A 22,232-nucleotide genomic window follows, 5' to 3' on the forward strand; every position below is an offset into this window, starting at 1 on the left:
GACATCGAAAGAAATATTGACGCTCTTGCGCTTATGAATGTCAAAGTTGACTTTGATAAGCTCTCTATTCATGTCCTGAATGATCTTAGCCAAGATTACTGCAATATCTCACATGCTCTGTAAGTTCGTGATGCCCCTATTACCTTTGATGAGCTATTCGAGCAACTCCTCAGTTATGAAGCCTAGTTAAAAGTCTCAACACCATCTCCATTTTCGACGCCAATGACTGCTCTTGTGGCTCCAACAGAGAATTCTCGTAATCGGTATTCAAACTATCGTGGTAGTCGCCAGCAGGTTCTGCCTATATCCCATCAGCCACGCATATCTACTCCTGGGTTATCTGTGTGTCCTCCTACACATCCAGCTGTGTCCAGTCCCAATTGTTATCTTGGGCTCTGTCAGATTTGTGGTGTCCAAGGTCACTCTGCTCGCTAGTGCGGTCATATGACTGCCTCGATGCTTGCTCTGTTTTCGCCGGCTCCTCCGCGTGTTCCGCGTCCCACGTATAGTGTGTCGTTTGCGCACACTACCATTCATTATACACCTTCATCTGATTCTCAGGAATGGGTTATTGATTCTGGCGCCTCTCATCATGTCACCACTGATCTCGCTACTCTCTCGTTGCATGAACCTTACTCTGGGAATGATAGTGTCGTCATTGGTGATGGTTCTAGACTACCTATTATACACACTGGTTCTGTCTCTTTCTCTACTCCATCTTTCCATTTAGTTTTCTCGAATGTTTTATTTGTGTTATCTATGTCAAAAAATTTAATTTCTGTCGCAGCACTTTGTGCTACTAATCATGTTACATTTCTTTTATTTGATTCATATTTTCAGGTGTTGGATCATCGTACGGGAGTGACATTGGTCAGCGGGGTCCATAGAGATTGTGTCTATTACTGGTCAAAATTTATGTCTACGCTATCATCGCCTTCCGCCTTTTCTATGTCTGTCTCGCCATCTATTTCCTTATGGCATAGTCGTTTAGGTCATCCGTCATTAGATGTTTTGCAACGTTTTTTTATCCTTGGGTCTTCGTTTCCTGCGAATACTTTGTCTAATTTTTCATGCACTTCGTGCAATATTCATAAGAGTCATAAATTGTCCTTTCATAAATCTAGTATTTCGTCTCGTGTTCCTTTGGATATTATCTTTTCTAATATTTGGATATCTCCTATATCATCATTTGATGGACTCAAATATTATGTTATCTTTGTTGATTATTTTACAAAGTATATATGGTTTTATCCTTTACGCAATAAATCAGATGTATACTCTACCTTTATTGTATTCAAAACTCTTGTTAAAAATCAGTTCTCGATGACTATCAGTATACTATTCACTGATAATGGAGGTAAATTCTTAGCACTTCACTCCTTTCTTACTACTCATAGTATTAGTCATCTTACTACTCCTCCACACATTCCTGAACACAATGGATACTCTAAACGTCGTCATCGCCATATAGTCAAAACTGGTCTCACTTTGTTGCACAAAGTATCTATTCCACTCACTTTCTAGCCTTATGCCTTTGCTACGATAGTCTATTTGATTAACCGCATGCCTAAGGTCAGTCTCTCCCATATGTCCTCTTTTGAAAAATTGTTCACTACCGTTCCTGATCTTTCTAAGCTTCGAGTTTTTGGGTGTCTATGCTTTCCGTGGTTGCGCCCCTACTCTCACCACAAGCTTGAGCTCAAGTCAACCTCTTGTGTCTTCCTTGGTTATTCTCTCACCCAGAGTATCTTCTTGTGCTATGATGTAGCTCTCAAAAGAGGCTTTGTATCTCGTCATGTTAAGTTTGTGGAGCATATTTTTCCATTTGCCATCACCTTCTCCTTGGATTCCACGATAATAGACACTGACTCTGAGCTCTCTACTGCACCAATTCTCTCGTGGGATCCTCCAGCACCAATGCCGCAACCTGTAAGGAACTAGATGCGCTAAACACATAAATGTGCAGCGGAAAATACTAGTTCCTCTAGAAGATCCATGCGAAGGGAAACAAAACTTATACTAAGTTAGATCTAAAACATGATGGAGTGTACCTTTGTTGCGTGCTCACGGACTCCCGATAGCTCGGATCTCAGCACGAACACACGCTCGCGCCTCTATGGTATCCACACGAACAAGGTTCGTTTGTCTCACAAACTCACTAGATGGAGATGAAACCACCTAAGGTTGTGCTAGCAACCTTGAGAAGGTTTCGACCAAGAGGAGAGGAGAGGAAGAGGAAGAAGCCAATGAAGAAGTGCTCAAAATGAAGAGAAAATTACTTAAGTATTTTCATCAAATGAAAAACATTTAATTAGCATTAATGACATTAATGAGTATTTACACTCCATTAAGGATTACACTTGTAACTTCTCATTTCAAATGAGTGTAACTCCTCATTTCAAATCAATTTCGAAAATTGAATGAAATAAATTATTAAATTTTGAAATTTAATAATTATCTCCATTAATCCTCACTTGAGTCTAACTCAAGTCTCCTCACTTGAGTCTAACTCAAGTCTAATTCAATCGAGTCTTACTCAATTAATCCTCATGCAATTCAAATTCAATGAATAACTATTTCATTAATTCAAATTGACTCCTTGAGTCTAATTTGAATTGGACTTAATCTAATAATTAGATCCAATTGAGTCCAACTCAATATGTCCAATTCGGATTAGACTTAATCCAATTATTCATCATATGAATCCATCTCCAAATCTACTTGTTCTTTGTGTGTGACCCAATAGGTTCTTGTAACGTTGACAATGTACCTAAATCAACATTTAGATACATAAGCAATGAGTGGCATCTAGCAAGGCATCATTGCTACACAAGTGACGGGAAGGTCAAGATCCGACCTAACCTGTACGTGGCTATTATCTTGTATGACTTTGTCCCACTATCCTTGATATCTAAGTTGATCAATGAGGCATAGACTGTGTCATCCTCTTATCAATCTTTGTGTTTCTTGATCTCTAAGTAGACACATTCAATCAAATAAGCTCAATATCTTATATTGACTCATTTGAGCATGACCATGCTTTTCTTGTGTCCTACTAATCAAGGGGCCCACTGATATCACTTTCGTCATATGGAAGGGATAGATCTCATCTACATCACTCACACCCCTCCGCATAATTCATTGCATACCCAGTGATCGACTTTATTGTCCACCTTGTTACATGTGACGTTTGCCGATACCAAAGTATACAACTCCTTATGTAGGGAACCGTACTGACTTCAGGTCAAAGGACTATTCATACCAATAGTCACATGAGAATGTTTATGACACTCATATAACGATCCATGAAATATTCTCATGGCGGGTCATTCAGTATATATTCTCTAATATATACCCATGTGTCAACCTGATATCTCATATCCATGACTTGTGAGATCAACTTATTCGTTGACCTACATGCTAGTCTCAACGCATTAATATTGTCCTTGTATATTAATACTTGACTGAGAATAGTTAAGAGTAGTGTTCTCTACAATATCCCACTATCAATTCAACCAATTGATATATTGTAGATAAGAACCTACTACCCAAGGACATTATTATACTTATTCAATTGGCACTGAACTGAAATAAATATAATAACCAACTTTACCTTTTATTAATAATGATATATGATACAATAATGTGTCATTTACAATCATCTCATAATTGGTACTAGGGCTAATACTAACACATGCCACTAACCATAGGCGTTCGCAAGTGACTTCTTCACTGTTGTCATCATCGTCGCTATCATCTCTGCCATCATCACCTCTTGTTGTTAGGTCGTCCACGTTGCTTGGTGGCAACCAACCCTCTAGCCCATCGACTCTTTCTCCCTCTCTCGCTTCTCTAAATCAACATTCCATGCAAACTCACTCTAAAAATGTCATCTACAAACTCAATCTAAAGTATCATCTTCATACTAGTCTTCCACAACCTTATGAACCCTTCTCTGTCACGCAAGCGCTCAAAGATCTGAATTTGGTGCAGACCATGCATGAAGAGTATGATGCTCTTCTCCATAATCAGACTTGAAATCTTGTCCCACCTTTGCCAGACCAAAATCTTGTGGGTAATAAGTGGATGTTTCGCATTAAGCGTAATTCTAATGGCTCAATTGATCGGTATAAGGCTCGGCTTATTGCCAAGGGTTTTCATCAGTGCCCTGGTGTTGACTTTTATGATACATTCAACCCTGTTATTAATCTAGTAACAATGCGCATTGTTCTTAGTCTGGATATGAATCCGAGGTGGTCTTCGCCAACTTGATGTAAACAATGTGTTTCTTAATGATCATCTTGCAGAGGAGGTTTATATGGCGCCTTCGGGTATGCGTAGTGCTGAGTTTTCGGATCATGTGTGCAGTTTGCATAAGACGCTTTATGGCCTGAAGCAGGCTCCGCGTGGCTGGTATTTGGAGCTTCGCGCTTTTTTGGTCTCTCTTGGCTTTATCACATCCCGAGCTGACACCTTCTTATTTGTTTATTCTCGGGATGATACTGTTATCTATTTCCTTGTATATGTTGATGGTCTAATCATTACAGGGAGTGATGTTTCTTCTGTTGACATCATAGTATGTAAATTTCATGCAAAATTTATGATTAAGGATCTTGGGGCTCTTTCCCTTTTCTGCAATATTGAAGTTCGCCCAACCTCAAATGGTCTTCTCTTGTCTCAACAAAAGTATGCCACTGATCTTCTCTCCAAACACAACATGCTTGACTCCAAACCAGTCTCCACTCCTATTGTTGTTGGCTCTCGTCTTACTTTGCATGATGGGTCTTCATCTTTTGATACGACTAAGTTCCGATGAGTGGTTGGAGGCTTCCAACATCTCCATATGACTCGTCTTGATATTTCCTTTGCAGTCAACAAGCTTTCACAATCTATGCATGCTCCTTCAGAGATGCATTGGGGTGCTATGAAGTGTCTACTTCGGTATCTCAATGGTACTAGGGATCTTGGCATTCGACTTCTTGAGAATACACCCTTTACTCTTCATGGTTTCTCCGATGCAGACTAGGTAGGAGATCCAGATGATCGGATTCTACGAATGCATTTATTATTTTTCTAGGTGCTAATCCTATTTCCTGGAAATCTACCAAACATCACACGATTGCATGCTCTTCGACTGAGGCTGAATATCGTGCTATTGCCTCTGCAGCAATTGAGATCCAATGAATTAAGTCATTTTTGACATATTTGCTTCTTTCGGTTACCACATCTGCTGTGCTTTTTACTGATAATTTGGGTGCCACATATCTTTCAGCTAATCCTGTTTTTCACTCTTGGATGAAGTATCTGACTATTGACTATCACTTTGTTCATGATCTGGTGCAGGCCTCCGAACTACGAGTTACTCATATTCCTATTGAGGATCAGTTGGCTGATGCACTTACAAAGTCACTTTCTCGACCTCAGTTGTTTGATATTTGCAGTAAGATTGGTGTCATTTCTGGGACACCATCTTAAGAGGGTGTATTAGGAAATAATTATTATAATTAAATAGTTATTTGTTTCCTAGTTATTAGAGAATAATTATTATTAGAAAATAGTTATTTGTTTCCTAGTTATTAGAGAATAATTATTATTAAGAAATACTTATTGTTTTCCTAATTTATGTATTTTCTTATTTTCATTTGTAATGACATTTATATATACCATATGTTATCATTAATAATATGTGTGAATTTTATCGTCAATACAGTTAATATATGGATATAAATGAACCAAACGATTCATGAGCTATTTAGAGTTCGATTCAATAAAAAGTTCGTTCGAGTTCATTTGCTTATCTTATCAAGCCGAGCTCAAGTTAGATTTCAAGCTCGACAATTTTATCGAGCTGAACTCGAGCTTAAGGACATTCGCCTCGTGAGCTCGTGAACTTGTTCATTTATAGGCTTGCGAGCTCGGGTTTGAGCTCGGCTCGTTTAAAGGGCTCGAGAACATGTTCGTTAATAGGCTCATGAACTCGGGCTCAAGCTCGGCTTGATTAAAGGGCTTGCGAATATGTTCAATGATGGGTTGAGTTTGGAAGTTTAATGTAGTAGTTTGGGATGTTCAATAATGTGTTGAGTTTATATTATTTTAGTTGTTAGGTTTGTTGAATATTTATTCAAACGAGTTTTTGAACTCGCTTAACAAGCCTGCAAAACGAGCTCTAAAATGAGTCTTAAAACGAGCCAAAAAATTAGCTCTAAAACGACCCCCAGCTCGTTTAATGAGTTAGGCTCGTTAACTATGATAATCGAGATAATAACGAGCCAAGCTCGAACTATTTGCGAGCTTGGTAATTCCAAAACGAGCCGAGCTCGAGCCTTGTGATAAAAGTTTAATTCAAGCTCGAGCCGAGCTTGAGCTCCAATATAACTTAAACGAGCCGAACTCGAGCCTAATACTGTTCGGCTCGGTTCGACTCGTTTACATCCTTAGGTCAACGTATGGAAGATTTGCAAGTCAATAATTGGAATTTATCACTTGAAAATTATATTAGGGCTGGGAGTATAATATTAAACTCAGAGTTTTGATATATGGATAATTAGGTTAAAATTAGATTTGTTATAATTTAACAAATTATTGTCAGGTGTAAAAGAAGATTACTTCACAAGTGACCAAATCTTAGTGTAGTTAGGCAAAGTGAAGTTCTAATTGAAGATCAGGTAGTGACTAAATTTTAGTGGGGCTAGGCAATTGAAGACCTAATTGGGAATCAAGCATGAGCAAAGTCTTGGTTGGAAATCAAGTAAGAAAATATTATCCAGGAGCTAAGTGAATCAAGTCCAAGTGGAGTAAAATGGGAGATGAAGCTCAACGAACAAGTCCAAGTGAAGTAAGCTTGGAGCTAAAACTTAGCGGACAAATCCAAGTAGAATAAGCTGGGAGTCGAAGTTTGCCAAACAAGTTCAAGTGGAATCAGCTGGGAGTTGTTACTTGACAACTCAATCTAGATAAGTCAGCTGAGGGTTGAACATCTAGACTCAATGTAAGTACAAGTAACTTTACATTTTCTATCATACTTATTACGTGTAACCATTACAAAGAAGTAAAGTTTGACGATTCTAGGCGACTGAAGGGAGTCCGGGCGTCTGATTGGTGATAACTCTCTACAAGGAAAATCGGAGGGTTCAGGCGACTATATCGGGTCGAGGTGACCAGAGTATACATACTACTAGAGCAACTTCCAAGCGACCGGTAGAAGGCATTATCCAGTGATGCGACGATAGGGGGAGGCATTCTCCTGTGTCTTCAATAGCCAAGCGGCGGCTATAAACCCAAGACTAAAACAAAAAATAGCTTATCAGCCGCTCTAAGGCTGAGGCAATGCCGAATGAAGAAAATCAACGAAACGTATATGCCGAAGATAAGGCCACCCAGGAAACACACTGCAAGAAGCAACAATTTTTACTAAAAGGTGGTCGTTCGACAATCTTGAGTTGATCGAGTGGCTATCCAAGCGAGTAGTACGACGCCAACCGATGGGCCATGGAGTCGCACTTGGAAGTGTTTTTTTACAAAATGATAAGCAGTTCGTAGTCCTACTCGAGCCTAAGTGGCAACGCAGGGACAAACAAGTTAGAAAATAAAACAAGGAAACGCCAAACGACGATGCGTCATGAAACGCGACTGAATAAGCAAAAATCCGCTAAACGGGAGATTATCCATTAGCACTTAGAAAAGTTCCTACAAGTTCGTGAGGAGCAATACAAAATGAAACAAGCTTTGCAGGTGGGTTCACTCGAGGTACTCTTACACATTGTCAGGCAATGATTCAATAATTTGTCTCGACTGATGACCTTGTTGGTCAACGAGGTGGAGACATAGCCACCATCCTTTAGCTGGTTAAGTATTCTATCGATGGCCAGATTGAAGAGGCGAAGCGCCTGGTTGGTAAGCTGGTCATTGAAGAGGTTCGAGCGGAGATAGTGGCGCTTCATCACCTTGAACCGGCTTGACTCGGAACCCTGATAAACATCAAGGGCCGATCGGGAGGCCTCAAGTTCGGCCTTGAGGGCCACTAGCTCGACATCCTTAGCGGCTAGTTGATCCTGCGTCACCGCCTTTTTAGCCGATCTTCCCTCCTGCTCGGCGTTCAAAACCTCCTCCGCCTCCTTGAGGTTCTGAGCCAACACCCAAAACTCTTTGTTCTTGATTTCCAAATCCTTGATAGCTCAGAGGTTCCTGGTGTTGGCCGAGTGGATCTTTGCTTTAAAGGAGGTGGCTTTCTTGTTAAGCCTTGTGAGCTTCGTTGCTTGCTCGGCGCTCTTCCCCTTCTCTGTCTCCAGTAGCTCGACGCTCTTTTGCAGACCGACCTTCAGTTGAGCAGCCTCGGCAGTCAGCCGCTCCACGCGCACCTCTGAAGCTACTAATTGGCCGCTCGGAGCACCCAGCTGCTGGACTTCATGCTCCAAATAGGCGAGCCTGTGGCACATGGCTAGACTCTCTACCTAGAACTGTAGCAATAGAAAAATGGTAAGCGCCGAATAGATAAAATGTAAGTGCAGAAGCAACGTACATACCCCAGTAGACATCTAGGTGTGACTATTGGCAAACTCCCCGAGAGAGATGACCACCGCACATGCCCGAGAATCGACCCATATTTGGGTGAGCGACCCTTGGATCCTAATATGGTGCTCGGTGATGCAGGACTTCGGGTCGTCCACACTGCGGTACTAATCAGTCGGCAGATGGATAATCGCCATTATTTGCCTTTGGCTGCTCGGACCAGAGGGATATGAAGTAGGCCTGCCCAAGGACTGGGATGTTGGAACTGGTCAGATGCAAGACACTTGGGCCGCCGACAAAGAGGGTGCATCAATGCGATCGACGACGCGCAAATTATCCCCTGAGGCAGCAAAGACAATGAGGGTGTCTGATCGGATGATATGAAAGTCAGAACTCTGTGACTCCCTGCTAGAGAGGATGAATGGAGGTCTTGCCTCTCTCAAAGGAGGGTCAAGAGACGACCAGTGTTGGGGTCTACAGGACAGAAGTTGCAGAATGGGAGGACGCTTTCACACGACGTCTCTTGCGTTGTTGCAGGGGTTCTCTGGAAGTAGCGGACTTTGAAGCAACCGCGACCAGAATCATCGAGGTCATTCTGGCGGAAGGTCCGCTGTAGCTGCTGCTCCACTAGCAGCCATCTGGCTGGCTCCCCCTCCGCTCCCCAGCGCTTGTGTTCCCTCCTCGTCGCCGAGCATATCATCCTAGGAGCCGATCGGCTGTAGGCCACGACTCTCTAGCTCACTACGACTGCAGCATTGATCTTTGAGTCCGTGATCTTGCACTTGTCGGCCAGATGCGCTCGCAACATGATTCAAGTTGCACAAAAGGAGGAAAAATCAGTTAGATTCAAAGATTGGGAGAAGAAAGAGCATATCTAAGCCGGGCGGAAGCTTCGTGTGGATCAGGCTCAAGTTGAATACATAGAGGATGCCCTCCAGCAGCAACTTATGGATGTTGTACTTCTGACCGACCAAGCTTGAAACTGTTTGGAGATAGTCTGATAGGCTTTTGTACTTCCTGAGCTCTGGAGGGTTCGACACTTCTAGCTTCCAGCTGGTTGGAAAATCTGGCCGCTCAAGAAAGTGAATGAAAAAATAGTAGTCTCTCCAATGTTTGTTGGAGGACAACATTTTATCAAATAAAACTAAGCCCACTAAAACTTATAATAGAAATGTCCCCGGCTCGGATAGTTTCGAATAATAAAAGTAGTGGAAGAGTCGAGAAGTCAAAGGAATGCTGTGTAGGTGGAACAAAACTACTACCCCGCATAACAATCGAAAGGAGTTCGACACTAGTTGATTAAGAAAAATATAAAAATATTTACAAACTCTGGAGAAGAAAGGGTGGATAGGGAATCACAGACTGACGGTGAATTGATCCCTAAAGAAGCATAAAAAATTCGGAGGTGGTTCATGTGGCCGGTCAAAAGCAGAAGGAAGAGCAGTTTGGTAGCCGCGAGGAATTTCATAAGTAGATTTCAAGCTCTCAGCGTCGCCCTCGTCAAACCTGGACTTAGTGGAAGTATACCAGAGTCCAGGGACAGGAACAGGGGGTTGCGAGGAACTGAACATCGAAAACAAACTCGATAAAGAACAACAAACATATTCAAACAAGAAAAAGAGAGGGAGCTTACAGGAAAGATCGCCAGAGAAGAAGAGAAGGTGAATTGTCGCGGAGGAGCTCGAAGATGAAGGCACGCGAAATGAAGAAGATGGTGATGCATTCGATGTTTATAAATGTCGCAACCGATCGACCTGAGTCGTCCGATCGACCTGAGCCATCCGATCCAGGGTTGCGAAAAACTATGAGAAGATCTAGCCATTGAATTTGAAAAGTCGTCTGTCACGTCGCCAGTGGATATTCGCCTGTCATGTCAAATATGCGGCAGCAGAAAGTGAGACACGTGGCGTTCTATCACCGGACGACATTAAATGAGGCTTAATTAAAAAGTATGGTCACATGCTCGGCCATAATGATCAGAGATTTGGACGATCTTCGAGAAATTTAAGTGACGTCAGCTATAATCGCACTCATCCGAGGGAGTATAGGGAAGGTGAAAAAACCAGGTGTTGTAGCCCATCTTTCCAATCGGCACAGAGATTGGATTATCACACAGCCGAGAGGCTGAAGCACTATCTACCGTAAGAGATATGGCCCGAGCGGTAGCCAAAAGATTGACCAGCGAAATGAAGCCGAACAACGTAGGCAAGTTGCCGGTCAGAAACTCGGGGCATATATAGTTCGATCAAATGTTGAAGTCAACGAAGACACAACTTGTCCAGTCAGTTGGACTTGCAGCTTCCTTCGACTAGACTTGAGAGAGAGACTTGTGATGCAGTGATAGGGGGAGCTCCACCTGACACAAGGTTAACTGCTAGGATGGAGGTCAAAGTTAAGGTGGTCAATGCCCAAGTGTCAAGGGGCCGAATGGGGGACAATTGACACTGTCGGTCGACACAGTCAAGGCTCGACCAGCAGAAGCCATGTCTGAGCAGACCTCTAGTCCAGCTTGGGATGATACGTGAGATAGCCGATGCTCAATACGGAGCAACAGGATGCTGATGGAGACCAGATAGCTTGTTCGAACGGGGGAGTACATGTTACTACACAGTCACCATATGGAAGAGAAACTGAGGTTGACAGAGCGGAGGCTCCTGGCCGAGCGGCTACCCTACTCAGCCAAGCAATGGGACCACTATAGTATCTCTCGACATTCTTTTGGGAGGTAGTGCCGTTGACACCAAACATGGTCAACAGGCGGATCGTACGGCAGAAACTTCCACTATCTCGCTAGGGATATGCTTTTTTGACAGGTCCTTTCATAGGACATATTGGAGAATGTGCTCATGTCTCAAGAAGCGTGCGCGTGGTCCACCAGGGCTCTATATAAAGGGGTCCATCACCGGTGGAGATACGTGTTATCTACTATTTGTGCATAGTTCTACAGTTGCTCCACTTTTCTCCACATTTCAGTGACTGACTTGAGCGTCGGAGGGCCAACGCCGGGACCCCTTCCCTTGCTGGGCACTAACGTTACTTGTTTTGCAGAGCGGAGCGAGGTCCATTGCCAATCAGTGAAGCCGCTACATCTCCAGCTTTCCAACTTCCCGCTTTCGGACATGATCATTCAACAATCTAAGTAACTCAAGTTAAGATAAGAGTTGACCCTTGTCCAGGCGACCAGAGGCTTTCTGTCGATTGGAGAGCTCGATTAACGATATCTAACTGATAGACATTGCAGCCACACCAGTAGCTTTTAGGCGACCAGAGGATGCCATGTCAACAACAAGTAGAATCTAAATAAAGGGTCTCGAGGTAAAGTTTGAAAGACATCCAATTCACTCTCAATCTCTTCATCTCTGCTCATGCTCTTGGGCTCTCATGCTTTCTGTTTTGCGACAACACATTGCAACTCATGCTTTTTTCTGATTCACAACACCTAGAGTAATATTTCATTTGTTTTTGTGTTACCATATTTATTGTATTTGTGCTTAACTTTTTAGATACTTTTCTATAAGGTTTTCCCATCTTCATAAATTTTATGGAAAAGAAAATTTAAAAATAAGAATCATATTTTTATAATTGTTCTATGTATATATATTTCTGATTTGGTTTATCAACTACTTATATTTTAAACTTGTTAGTTAAGTTCTTTGTATGCTTACGTTACTTTGCTATATTTGATTGAGGCAATTATAAGTTTTTTTTTTTTCTGATGTGCTACGGTATTGATTTAATTATTTCAGTTATTATTCTTATAAAATTCATAACTCTATTCATTCTTTCTAGCTTTGAATTCAATCCTATCAATCAAAGTCTCAACTAAGCTTCTTCGAATTTACAAGAAGCAAAAATTTCCACAATGATAAGACAATACAAGTGGAAAATTAATCCTCGGGAGAAGTCATTGCTGACTTATTCTTCCACACCAAGCACTGGTTAACGCTTCCACTTTGAAGGATAATGAACTCCAAGAATTGAATAAAAATACTATTCGACTTAGGATCTTTTCTTGTTGATTTATTAACCTTTCTTCCAGCGATGACTCAATGGTCTCATCCTGATCACGATCGAAAAAGGGATGAACTCACTCTGGTAAAGTCTCTGTTTTTTTTTCTTTTATATCTCCCTCTTTCGGTGAAAGTAGTTTTTAGGGAGGTTATAGGAGAGAAGAAAAAAAAACTACTCCCTCCAAGCATTCAAATCAAATGCATGAATTGATTCGGATCAAGCTTGGGTCAGTCCTCATGGGTGACCCATGTCGCCATCTTACACACTTAAATTCCCAAGTCGAATTGGAAGCCACCTCCCCCCTCCTACATGTTGTCAATGCAATACCTTTCTTACATTTTCTTACATTATTCGAGAAGAAGTTTCAACCTACAGTCAAATGAAAGTAGGAAAGATTTCCAGGTCAATTGTTGAAATTTACTACTTGAAAATCAAAGTCCTTGTCAACTAAGCTTCATGGAATTTACAAGAAGTAGAAATTTCCACAATGATAGAGACAATACATGTGGAAAATTAAAATTAAATTGGCCTCATCAGAAGTCATTGTTGACCTTGACTTTCACACACAAGTTGCATGCACTTGTCATGCTTCCTCTTTAATTCCCAACTAGAATTGGAAGCTTTTCACCTCCCCTCTCCTTCCCTTAATCTAATTTCACCGGCCATGAATCGCCTACTGATCTACCCATATTCACTCCGCCTTCTCCTACTGCTACTTCTCCATGCTAATTCCATAGCCATTCATATTTGGCATCAGGATCTAGAGGGAGAGGAGAGAGAGGAGTTTATCAAGGATTGCCAAACTAATTCCACCTGCGGAGGAATAGATATCAGATATCCCTTTCGCCTGATCAACTCGACTCCTACGTACTGCGGCGTTCAGGGCTTGGAGGTCTCATGCTCTGCTGCCGGTGAGGCCATCATCACGCTTCCTCATTTAGGGCCCTGCAAGATCATCAAATTCGACACTTATTTTGTTAGAATCAAGGTAGAAGGCGATGAATGGGCTCGGTGTCCACTGCAAAAGCTCAGCTCCACCAATCTCACCGGCTCAATTTACCAGCTGGAATCCAACAACTATAAGCTAGTGAAGTGCTCGAGTGAAATAGCAACAGATCCGGAATGGATCACCGGACCCATCCCGTGCCTCGGCAATGGAAGTCAAGGGGAGTGGGTTTATGTAGCGAAGCCTGAGGCTTCCATGGACCAGCTCCCGTCAGGATGCGTGAGCACTGGAATTGGTGGTAATATCGAATATTATGGAGGCGGACCGACGTTTGGAGACCAGGTTCAGGGATTTAATCAAACGCTACAGATGGATGTATCTCTTAATATTCCGGAATGGGAGATGTGCAGAGACTGCCAGATAGAAGGAAAGCAATGTGGATTTAGCCGCATAGCAAACCAAACTGCCTGCTTAACGAGTACGAGCCCCTTCATTCCATCATTGTTACGTTTCTTTATATTTTTGTCAATAATGTTAGGATCGTTCGTACTCGGCTAGAGAGGGGGGGTGTGAATAGCCGCCCCAAATCGCTCGTTTCTTCCTACAATTCGTTAGTGCAGCGGAAATAAAACGGTAGAAAGAAAATGAAGAAGACAAACCTCAAACAAACCGATGTAACGAGGTTCGGAGATTAGGGCTCCTACTCCTCGGCGTGTCCGTAAGGTGGACGAGTCCAGTCAATCCGTCGGTGGATGAGTCCCCGGAGAACCGGCTAATACAAACTCCTTGTGGGTGGAGAAACCTCGCCACAACACACTCTTGCAACAGCAAGTAAGGAGAGTACAGAAATACAAGGAAAGACAGCAAGAAATACACCAGTAAGAAAACTCTTGCTTGCCTTCTCTTCGACTGGAAGAAGCAGCAGCTCCAAGCGCCTACAACAGCAGGTGACCCAGCCAAAGGGAAGCTCACGCGAAGCTTCAACGCTTCAAGAACTCAGCAGAGCTCAGCAGCAGTAAGAAGAAAGGTTCGGAGAGAAGGAGAGAGTTGCTGTAAAGTCGCTCGAACCCTTATATAACCTGCGAACCTGCAAGCCAAAAAGCCAGAAACACAGGAGCCAAAAATAGCCTAGCCGTTGTCTCTCAACGGCTAGGGCCAGACCGATCAGGCATCGCCCTGATCGGTCTGGAGCTATCCTGATCGGTCGTGGAGACCGATCAGGCTCCATGCTGATCGGTCTCCAGACCGATCCAGCTGTTCTACAGAAAGGCGCCCAACTTTCTGTGCGTGCCCTGATCGGTCCCCAGACCGATCCAGCTGTTCTACAGAAAGGCGCCCAACTTTCTGTGCGTGCCCTGATCGGTCCCGGGGACCGATCAGGCTTCATGCTGATCGGTCCCCAGACCGATCAGTAAGCTCACAGAGGCACACTGATCACTTTCTGATCGGTCTCCAGACCGATCAGATGACCTGGATCGATCCACTGATCGATCCAGCTCTTGGTTTTTGTCCAAACCAATTCCCACGCCTTCCATACCAATATCCGGTCAACCTTGACCTGTTGGTACTTCATTCCTAGCATCTGGTCACTCCCTTGACCTGCTAGAATTCCCTGCTAAGTGTCCGGTCAATCCCTTTGACCCACTTAGACTTTTCCAACACCAGAAGTCCGATCATCTCTGATCCATCTGGATTTTCTTCTTCGTGCCAAGTATCCGATCACTCCCTTGACCTACTTGGACTTTCCAACACCAGAAGTCCGATCATCCCTGATCCATCTGGATTTTCCCACTGCCTGGCTTCACTCACCAGGACTTTCCACACTGCCTAACATCCCAGTTAGGACTTTCCCACTACCGCTCCACTCACTTGGACTTTTCCAGTGCCGGACTTTCCCCTTGCCCGGCTTCACTCACCAGGACTTTCCAACTGCCTAACATCCCAGTTAGGACTTTCTCACTGCCTGGCTTCACTCACCAGGACTTTCCAACTGCCTAACATCCCAGTTAGGACTTTCCACTGCCTGGCTTCACTCACCAGGACTTTCCAACTGCCTAACATCCCAGTTAGGACTTTCCACTGCCTGGCTTCACTCACCAGGACTTCCCAACTGCCTAACATCCCAGTTAGGACTTTTCCTCGTGTCAAGCTTCCTGCTTGGACTTCTTCGTGCCAAGTCTCCATACTTGGACTTTTCCAGTGCCAAGTCTCCATACTTGGACTTTTCCAGTGCCAAGCTCCCTGCTTGGACTTTTCTCACGAATTAGGTCAACCAGGTCAACCTTGACCTACGGTTGCACTAATAATCTCCCAACCATCTATTCTTGTCTCACATCAAGAATAGAACTCTCTCACGAGTGTCAAACATCAACATGCAACTCAACTAGGTCAACCTTGACCTAAGGTTGCACCGACAATCTTCCCAAGTCAAACATCAAAATACAACTCGAGTCAAGTCACCTCGAGTCGGGTCAACCAGGTCAATCTTGACCTAAGGTTGCACCAACAATCTCCCCCTTTTTGATGTTTGACAAAACTCATAATCAAGTTAGGTTAACCCGATAACCTAACTTAGGTTTTCCAACCATCTTCTCCAATGTCCAATGTTCTTTCCTTGAACATTCTCTGGACATTCTCTCCTTAGGTTAACCCGATAACCTAACTTGGGTTCTCCAATAATTCTCCCCCTTTTTGACACACATCAAAAAGAATTCCAATGTTCTTCCTTGAACATTCCTTGACATTCTTCCCCTAGCTTAGGTTAACCCGATAACCTAACTTGGGTTCACCAATAATTCTCCAATGAACACTCTCCCCTTTTTGACACATATCAAAAAGAAAAAGGAGGGTATCAAGGTCAAGAGTTTCTTCCTAATGAAAGTCCCATACCTTTCATTGAAACTCTTAATTTCCCCCTTGACATTAGAGTCAACAATTAACTTAGTGATAATCCCATATCACTTAAGTCTTTTAGGAGTAAAAACTCCCCCTAAAAGTCAACTCCCCTTTGACAATTAGGTAAAACTCCCCCTAAAGGTCAACTCCCCCTTGACCATTGCACCAACAATGTCTTGGAGAGTTTCAAACCTTTAGAAACTCGAAACTCAACTTCAAAAACTGAAATTTCAGACACCTGCTGAAAATCAGAACCTGGCATGCACTGATCGGTCCCCAGACAGATCAGAAACCCCATGGATCGGTCCCCAGACCGATCCAAGCTTCATTGATCGCACTGGATCGTCACTGATCGGTCACCAGACCGATCAGGCCTTCCCTGGATCGGTCCGATGACCGATCCATCCTATGAAATCAGAGTTTTCTGATTTTCTCCCCGGGAGAACTTCAGAAACTCACAAAAAATTACAGAAAATTCCAAAAATCGTGAAATTTTGAGGATACATTCCTCATACCATATACTATCATGGAAAAATAGTTTTCTATGAAAATAGTTTACATTTTTCAATCTTGATACAAAGTTCAAAAACTTTGAAATAGTTCAAGTTTAACTCAACTTTGTATCACAAGGTTCAATGATGAATGCAATCACTAAGATGGCTTCATCAAGGTTTTCCAAATCAATTTCAAAATGATTTTAAACCTTTTAATTTAGGACCATAATCTTAGGGCTATATGCACATGACTTGTACACAAGCTTTCCCTATGATCCCCAATTTCTTGAATTAGGCTCATCTAGGTACAAGAACTATGCACCTTGATCCTAACTCATGATCCTAATATCTCACACACATCTAAAGTGTATCAAACACATCCATGTCAATTTTGATGTGAGATATGGATTTAGGTATCTTAGACTAAGGTCTCATGCATTTTCTAAACACAAATTTGATCTCAATATCAAAATGTGTTTGTCATCCTTAAATCAATTTAATTGATTATTAATGCAAGAGATGATGACATGGCATATAATGATATCATAAGTAAAAACATGTGCCAATGTCATGATGTCATGGCATAAAGTTTGAAAACTCAAATAAAGCATGACATATAAACTAGCCTAAGCATTATTATGACATATCAAATGATAATAAAATAAATATGATGTTATGGCATGGCATATGACAACCAATCATGGCAAGTTAGCACAAATAAAATACCTAAATTCCCTATCTAAGTATCCTTAGCCTTAGCTAACTTAAAATCTAACCCTAGATTGCCCATATATCCCTAAGAGAAAACCAAAATCCCAATTATGGTATTTCTCTAGGTTTTCTTAAATTGTGCCAAATAAGATTAAAAATGAAATTTCCAATCTCTAGACACATTTAACTCTTCAAAGGAGTAAATGATAATTCCATTTCATTTTCAAAGGTTCACAAAACCTTGAAAATGCTCCTTGAGTGTCAATTTCCTCAAAGTTGGGTTAACTACCCTTCTTATTGGAGTTGACACTCTCTAACCCATTTATGGGTTAGAGAAGATGCTCCTAGGAACCCAATACCTACTTGAGCTCATTGGGTTCACTAAAAATTCACTAGGGATGACTTCCCTAGCAACCCTCCTAATGACCCTCTTAGGCTTTAAAGCCTTGGTCATTTGGGTCTCATCAAGGTCAACTATAGGAGTGACTCCCCTTGTGACCTTGGTAATGGTCTTCCTAGCCTTAGGTTTTGTTCCATAATCGAATGGAACATTATGATAGGTGGACTTGACCATTTTGGACTTAGGTTTGTGACCCAAACCCTTTTTGTCCTTGGACATTGGTTTTTGACCCTTAAACCCTAGAGATGACTTCTCCAAGTTCTTAAGAGCCTTCTCCAAAGTATCAAGTCTTGACCTCAAGACTTGATTCTCCTTCTCTAATACCTCAATTTTTGATTTGTCATTTTTCTTTGAGGCATTCCTAGGCATGTGTCTAGTTGATTTGGGGTTTCTACCTAGGTTTTCCTTAACCTTAGAAGTGTTAATCCTAGGGTTAGCATTCCTAGTAGTATCCCTATCTAGGTTGACATGTTTAGCACCTAAACACATGTATTGATTTCTAGTGTTAACATGCTTATCATTATTGACTAATGCAATAAAATTACTAGCATGTATCCTACTAGAATTGCACGAATGAGCCTTAAAAGATACCTTAGGGTTTGCCTTAGCTCCCCCTATCGATGTGCATCCCTTGTCCTTGTGAGATTTCCTCCCCTTCGGACATTGGCTCCTATAGTGTCCCCGTTGATTGCATTGAAAGCACACCACGTGCTTCTTGCCTTTGCGTGTTGGGACTCCGGCTTCCTTGACCTTTGGTGCCGGTGGAGTCTTTCTAACCCTCTTTGGACACTTGCTCTTGTAGTGCCCAAACTTCCTACACTCAAAACACATTATGTGTAATTTGCTTGAAATCAAAGTGTTTGAGTTACCTAGGGTTATGGATGGAGATGAGCTTTCTTCTTCAACCCTTCCGGAGGTGGAAACTTCTTCTTCTTGCTCCGAACTTGAACAAGAGGAACTCTCCTCCTCTTCTTCCTTGGATGTTGAGTGGCCCTCAACTCCCAATTCGCTCCCTCCATGATGTGAGCTACTTGGCTCACTAGGCTCCTCTTCATGGCTTGAAGTGGAGCTCTCCTCATGATACTTGGCCAAGTTATCCCATAATTCCTTGGCATTGTTGTAACCTATCTTACACAAGATGTTAGTAGGCAATGAAAATTCAATTATTCTCGTTACCTCTTCGTTGATTTCGGATTTATGAATTTGTTCTCTTGTCCACTCCTTCTTCTCAAGTGGTTTTCCTTCCTTATCCACCGGAGGAGTGAAACCTTCTTGTACACAAAACCAATTCATTATGTTAGTCATAAGAAAGTACTTCATCCTTACCTTCCAATACGCGAAGTCGCCGCATTCGTAGAAGGGTGGAATGGTAACGTCTTCTCCATAGAGATCCATCTCTAGCCCGTGCTCCCCCTGGGTGTTGATCCGATGAAGAGCGAACCTCGCTCTGATACCACTTGTTAGGATCGTTCGTACTCGGCTAGAGAGGGGGGGGTGTGAATAGCCGCCCCAAATCGCTCGTTTCTTCCTACAATTCGTTAGTGCAGCGGAAATAAAACGGTAGAAAGAAAATGAAGAAGACAAACCTCAAACAAACCGATGTAACGAGGTTCGGAGATTAGGGCTCCTACTCCTCGGCGTGTCCGTAAGGTGGACGAGTCCAGTCAATCCGTCGGTGGATGAGTCCCCGGAGAACCGGCTAATACAAACTCCTTGTGGGTGGAGAAACCTCGCCACAACACACTCTTGCAACAGCAAGTAAGGAGAGTACAGAAATACAAGGAAAGACAGCAAGAAATACACCAGTAAGAAAACTCTTGCTTGCCTTCTCTTCGACTGGAAGAAGCAGCAGCTCCAAGCGCCTACAACAGCAGGTGACCCAGCCAAAGGGAAGCTCACGCGAAGCTTCAACGCTTCAAGAACTCAGCAGAGCTCAGCAACAGTAAGAAGAAAGGTTCGGAGAGAAGGAGAGAGTTGCTGTAAAGTCGCTCGAACCCTTATATAACCTGCGAACCTGCAAGCCAAAAAGCCAGAAACATAGGAGCCAAAAATAGCCTAGCCGTTGTCTCTCAACGGCTAGGGCCAGACCGATCAGGCATCGCCCTGATCGGTCTGGAGCTATCCTGATCGGTCGTGGAGACCGATCAGGCTCCATGCTGATCGGTCTCCAGACCGATCCAGCTGTTCTACAGAAAGGCGCCCAACTTTCTGTGCGTGCCCTGATCGGTCCCGGGGACCGATCAGGCTTCATGCTGATCGGTCCCCAGACCGATCCAACTGTTCTACAGAAAGGCGTCCAACTTTCTGTGCGTGCCCTGATCGGTCCCGGGGACCGATCAGGCTTCATGCTGATCGGTCCCCAGACCGATCAGTAAGCTCACAGAGGCACACTGATCACTTTCTGATCGGTCTCCAGACCGATCAGATGACCTGGATCGATCCACTGATCGATCCAGCTCTTGGTTTTTGTCCAAACCAATTCCCACGCCTTCCATACCAATATCCGGTCAACCTTGACCTGTTGGTACTTCATTCCTAGCATCTGGTCACTCCCTTGACCTGCTAGAATTCCCTGCTAAGTGTCCGGTCAATCCCTTTGACCCACTTAGACTTTTCCAACACCAGAAGTCCGATCATCTCTGATCCATCTGGATTTTCTTCTTCGTGCCAAGTATCCGATCACTCCCTTGACCTACTTGGACTTTCCAACACCAGAAGTCCGATCATCCCTGATCCATCTGGATTTTCCCACTGCCTGGCTTCACTCACCAGGACTTTCCACACTGCCTAACATCCCAGTTAGGACTTTCCCACTGCCTGGCTTCACTCACCAGGACTTTCCACACTGCCTAACATCCCAGTTAGGACTTCCCATTGCCTGGCTTCACTCACCAGGACTTTCCAACTGCCTAACATCCCAGTTAGGACTTTCTCACTGCCTGGCTTCACTCACCAGGACTTTCCAACTGCCTAACATCCCAGTTAGGACTTTCCACTGCCTGGCTTCACTCACCAGGACTTCCCAACTGCCTAACATCCCAGTTAGGACTTTTCCTCGTGTCAAGCTTCCTACTTGGACTTCTTCGTGCCAAGTCTCCATACTTGGACTTTTCCAGTGCCAAGCTCCCTGCTTGGACTTTTCTCACGAATTAGGTCAACCAGGTCAACCTTGACCTACGGTTGCACCAATAATCTCCCAACCATCTATTCTTGTCTCACATCAAGAATAGAACTCTCTCACGAGTGTCAAACATCAACATGCAACTCAACTAGGTCAACCTTGACCTAAGGTTGCACCGACAATCTTCCCAAGTCAAACATCAAAATACAACTCGAGTCAAGTCACCTCGAGTCGGGTCAACCAGGTCAATCTTGACCTAAGGTTGCACCAACAAATAACACGCATGATAAAATATTAAGGTAACTTTGCCATTTTGTTTTTAATAACCATATGCAACTTTTTGAACAAATTGGTTGAAACCATGCTTTCAAGAAAATATTTAAGACCATATATATAGAGTGATAATATCTGACTTTTTTTTAATTATATTTTTTTAATTTGAATTAAAAAAATTAATAATTCTATATATAAATCCTTAATATATAAATATATCTCCTAATCACATCATAATACTCCATAAATATTTAAATTTATTTTATTTTTAATTTTAAAAAAAAATAGTTTGAAAATTATAACCCAATTGGGAAGCATGAATCCTAAAATAAAATCTTAAAAAAATATTTTAATTATTTTTAAATTTAGAATTAAAATAATAATAATAAATAATTAAAAATAACATACGATATCTATTATTTCAATTTTAAATTTTAAAAAATCAATATTTCCATATAAACTCCTAATCCATGAATATATCCCCTAAACATATTACAATATTCCATAAATATTTAAATTTATTTCATTTTTAATTTTTTTTTTACTAAATACTATAACACAATTGGGAAATCTGACCCCTAAAGGTAAAATCTTAAAAAAAAAAAAAATAAGTTACAAATTGTAACCCAATTGGGAAGCATGAACCTCAGAAATATTTTTTTTAAAAAATATTTAATTATTTTTTTAATTCAAAATTTAAAAAATAATTAAAAACAAAAAAGGCAAAGTTGATATCCTGCGCGACGCGCACAGTCGCGCACTGTGCGCGTCGCCCAGGATATCATATTCGTGTGTGTGTGTATATAGTGATGATATGCTGCGCGCCGCACAGTGTGCGACTGCGTGCGCAGCATATCTGACTTTTTTCTAATT

At 42.4% G+C, this 22,232-nt stretch overlaps 1 protein-coding gene across 1 annotated transcript in view; it reads left to right on the forward strand.

Moving 5' to 3' along the window:
• The window catches only part of LOC122022632 (rust resistance kinase Lr10-like), a gene marked incomplete in the record, with an annotated part of 142,714 nt that overhangs the window by 115,728 nt on the left and 4,754 nt on the right, over positions 1-22,232 (forward strand). Inside the window, 1 exon segment of the mRNA XM_042580673.1 lies at positions 13,716-13,943. Within this exon segment, the coding sequence (XP_042436607.1) occupies positions 13,716-13,943 (228 nt within the window).

The sequence above is a fragment of the Zingiber officinale genome, chromosome 9B (genome assembly GCF_018446385.1).
Source record: "Zingiber officinale cultivar Zhangliang chromosome 9B, Zo_v1.1, whole genome shotgun sequence".
Taxonomy (NCBI): domain Eukaryota; kingdom Viridiplantae; phylum Streptophyta; class Magnoliopsida; order Zingiberales; family Zingiberaceae; genus Zingiber; species Zingiber officinale.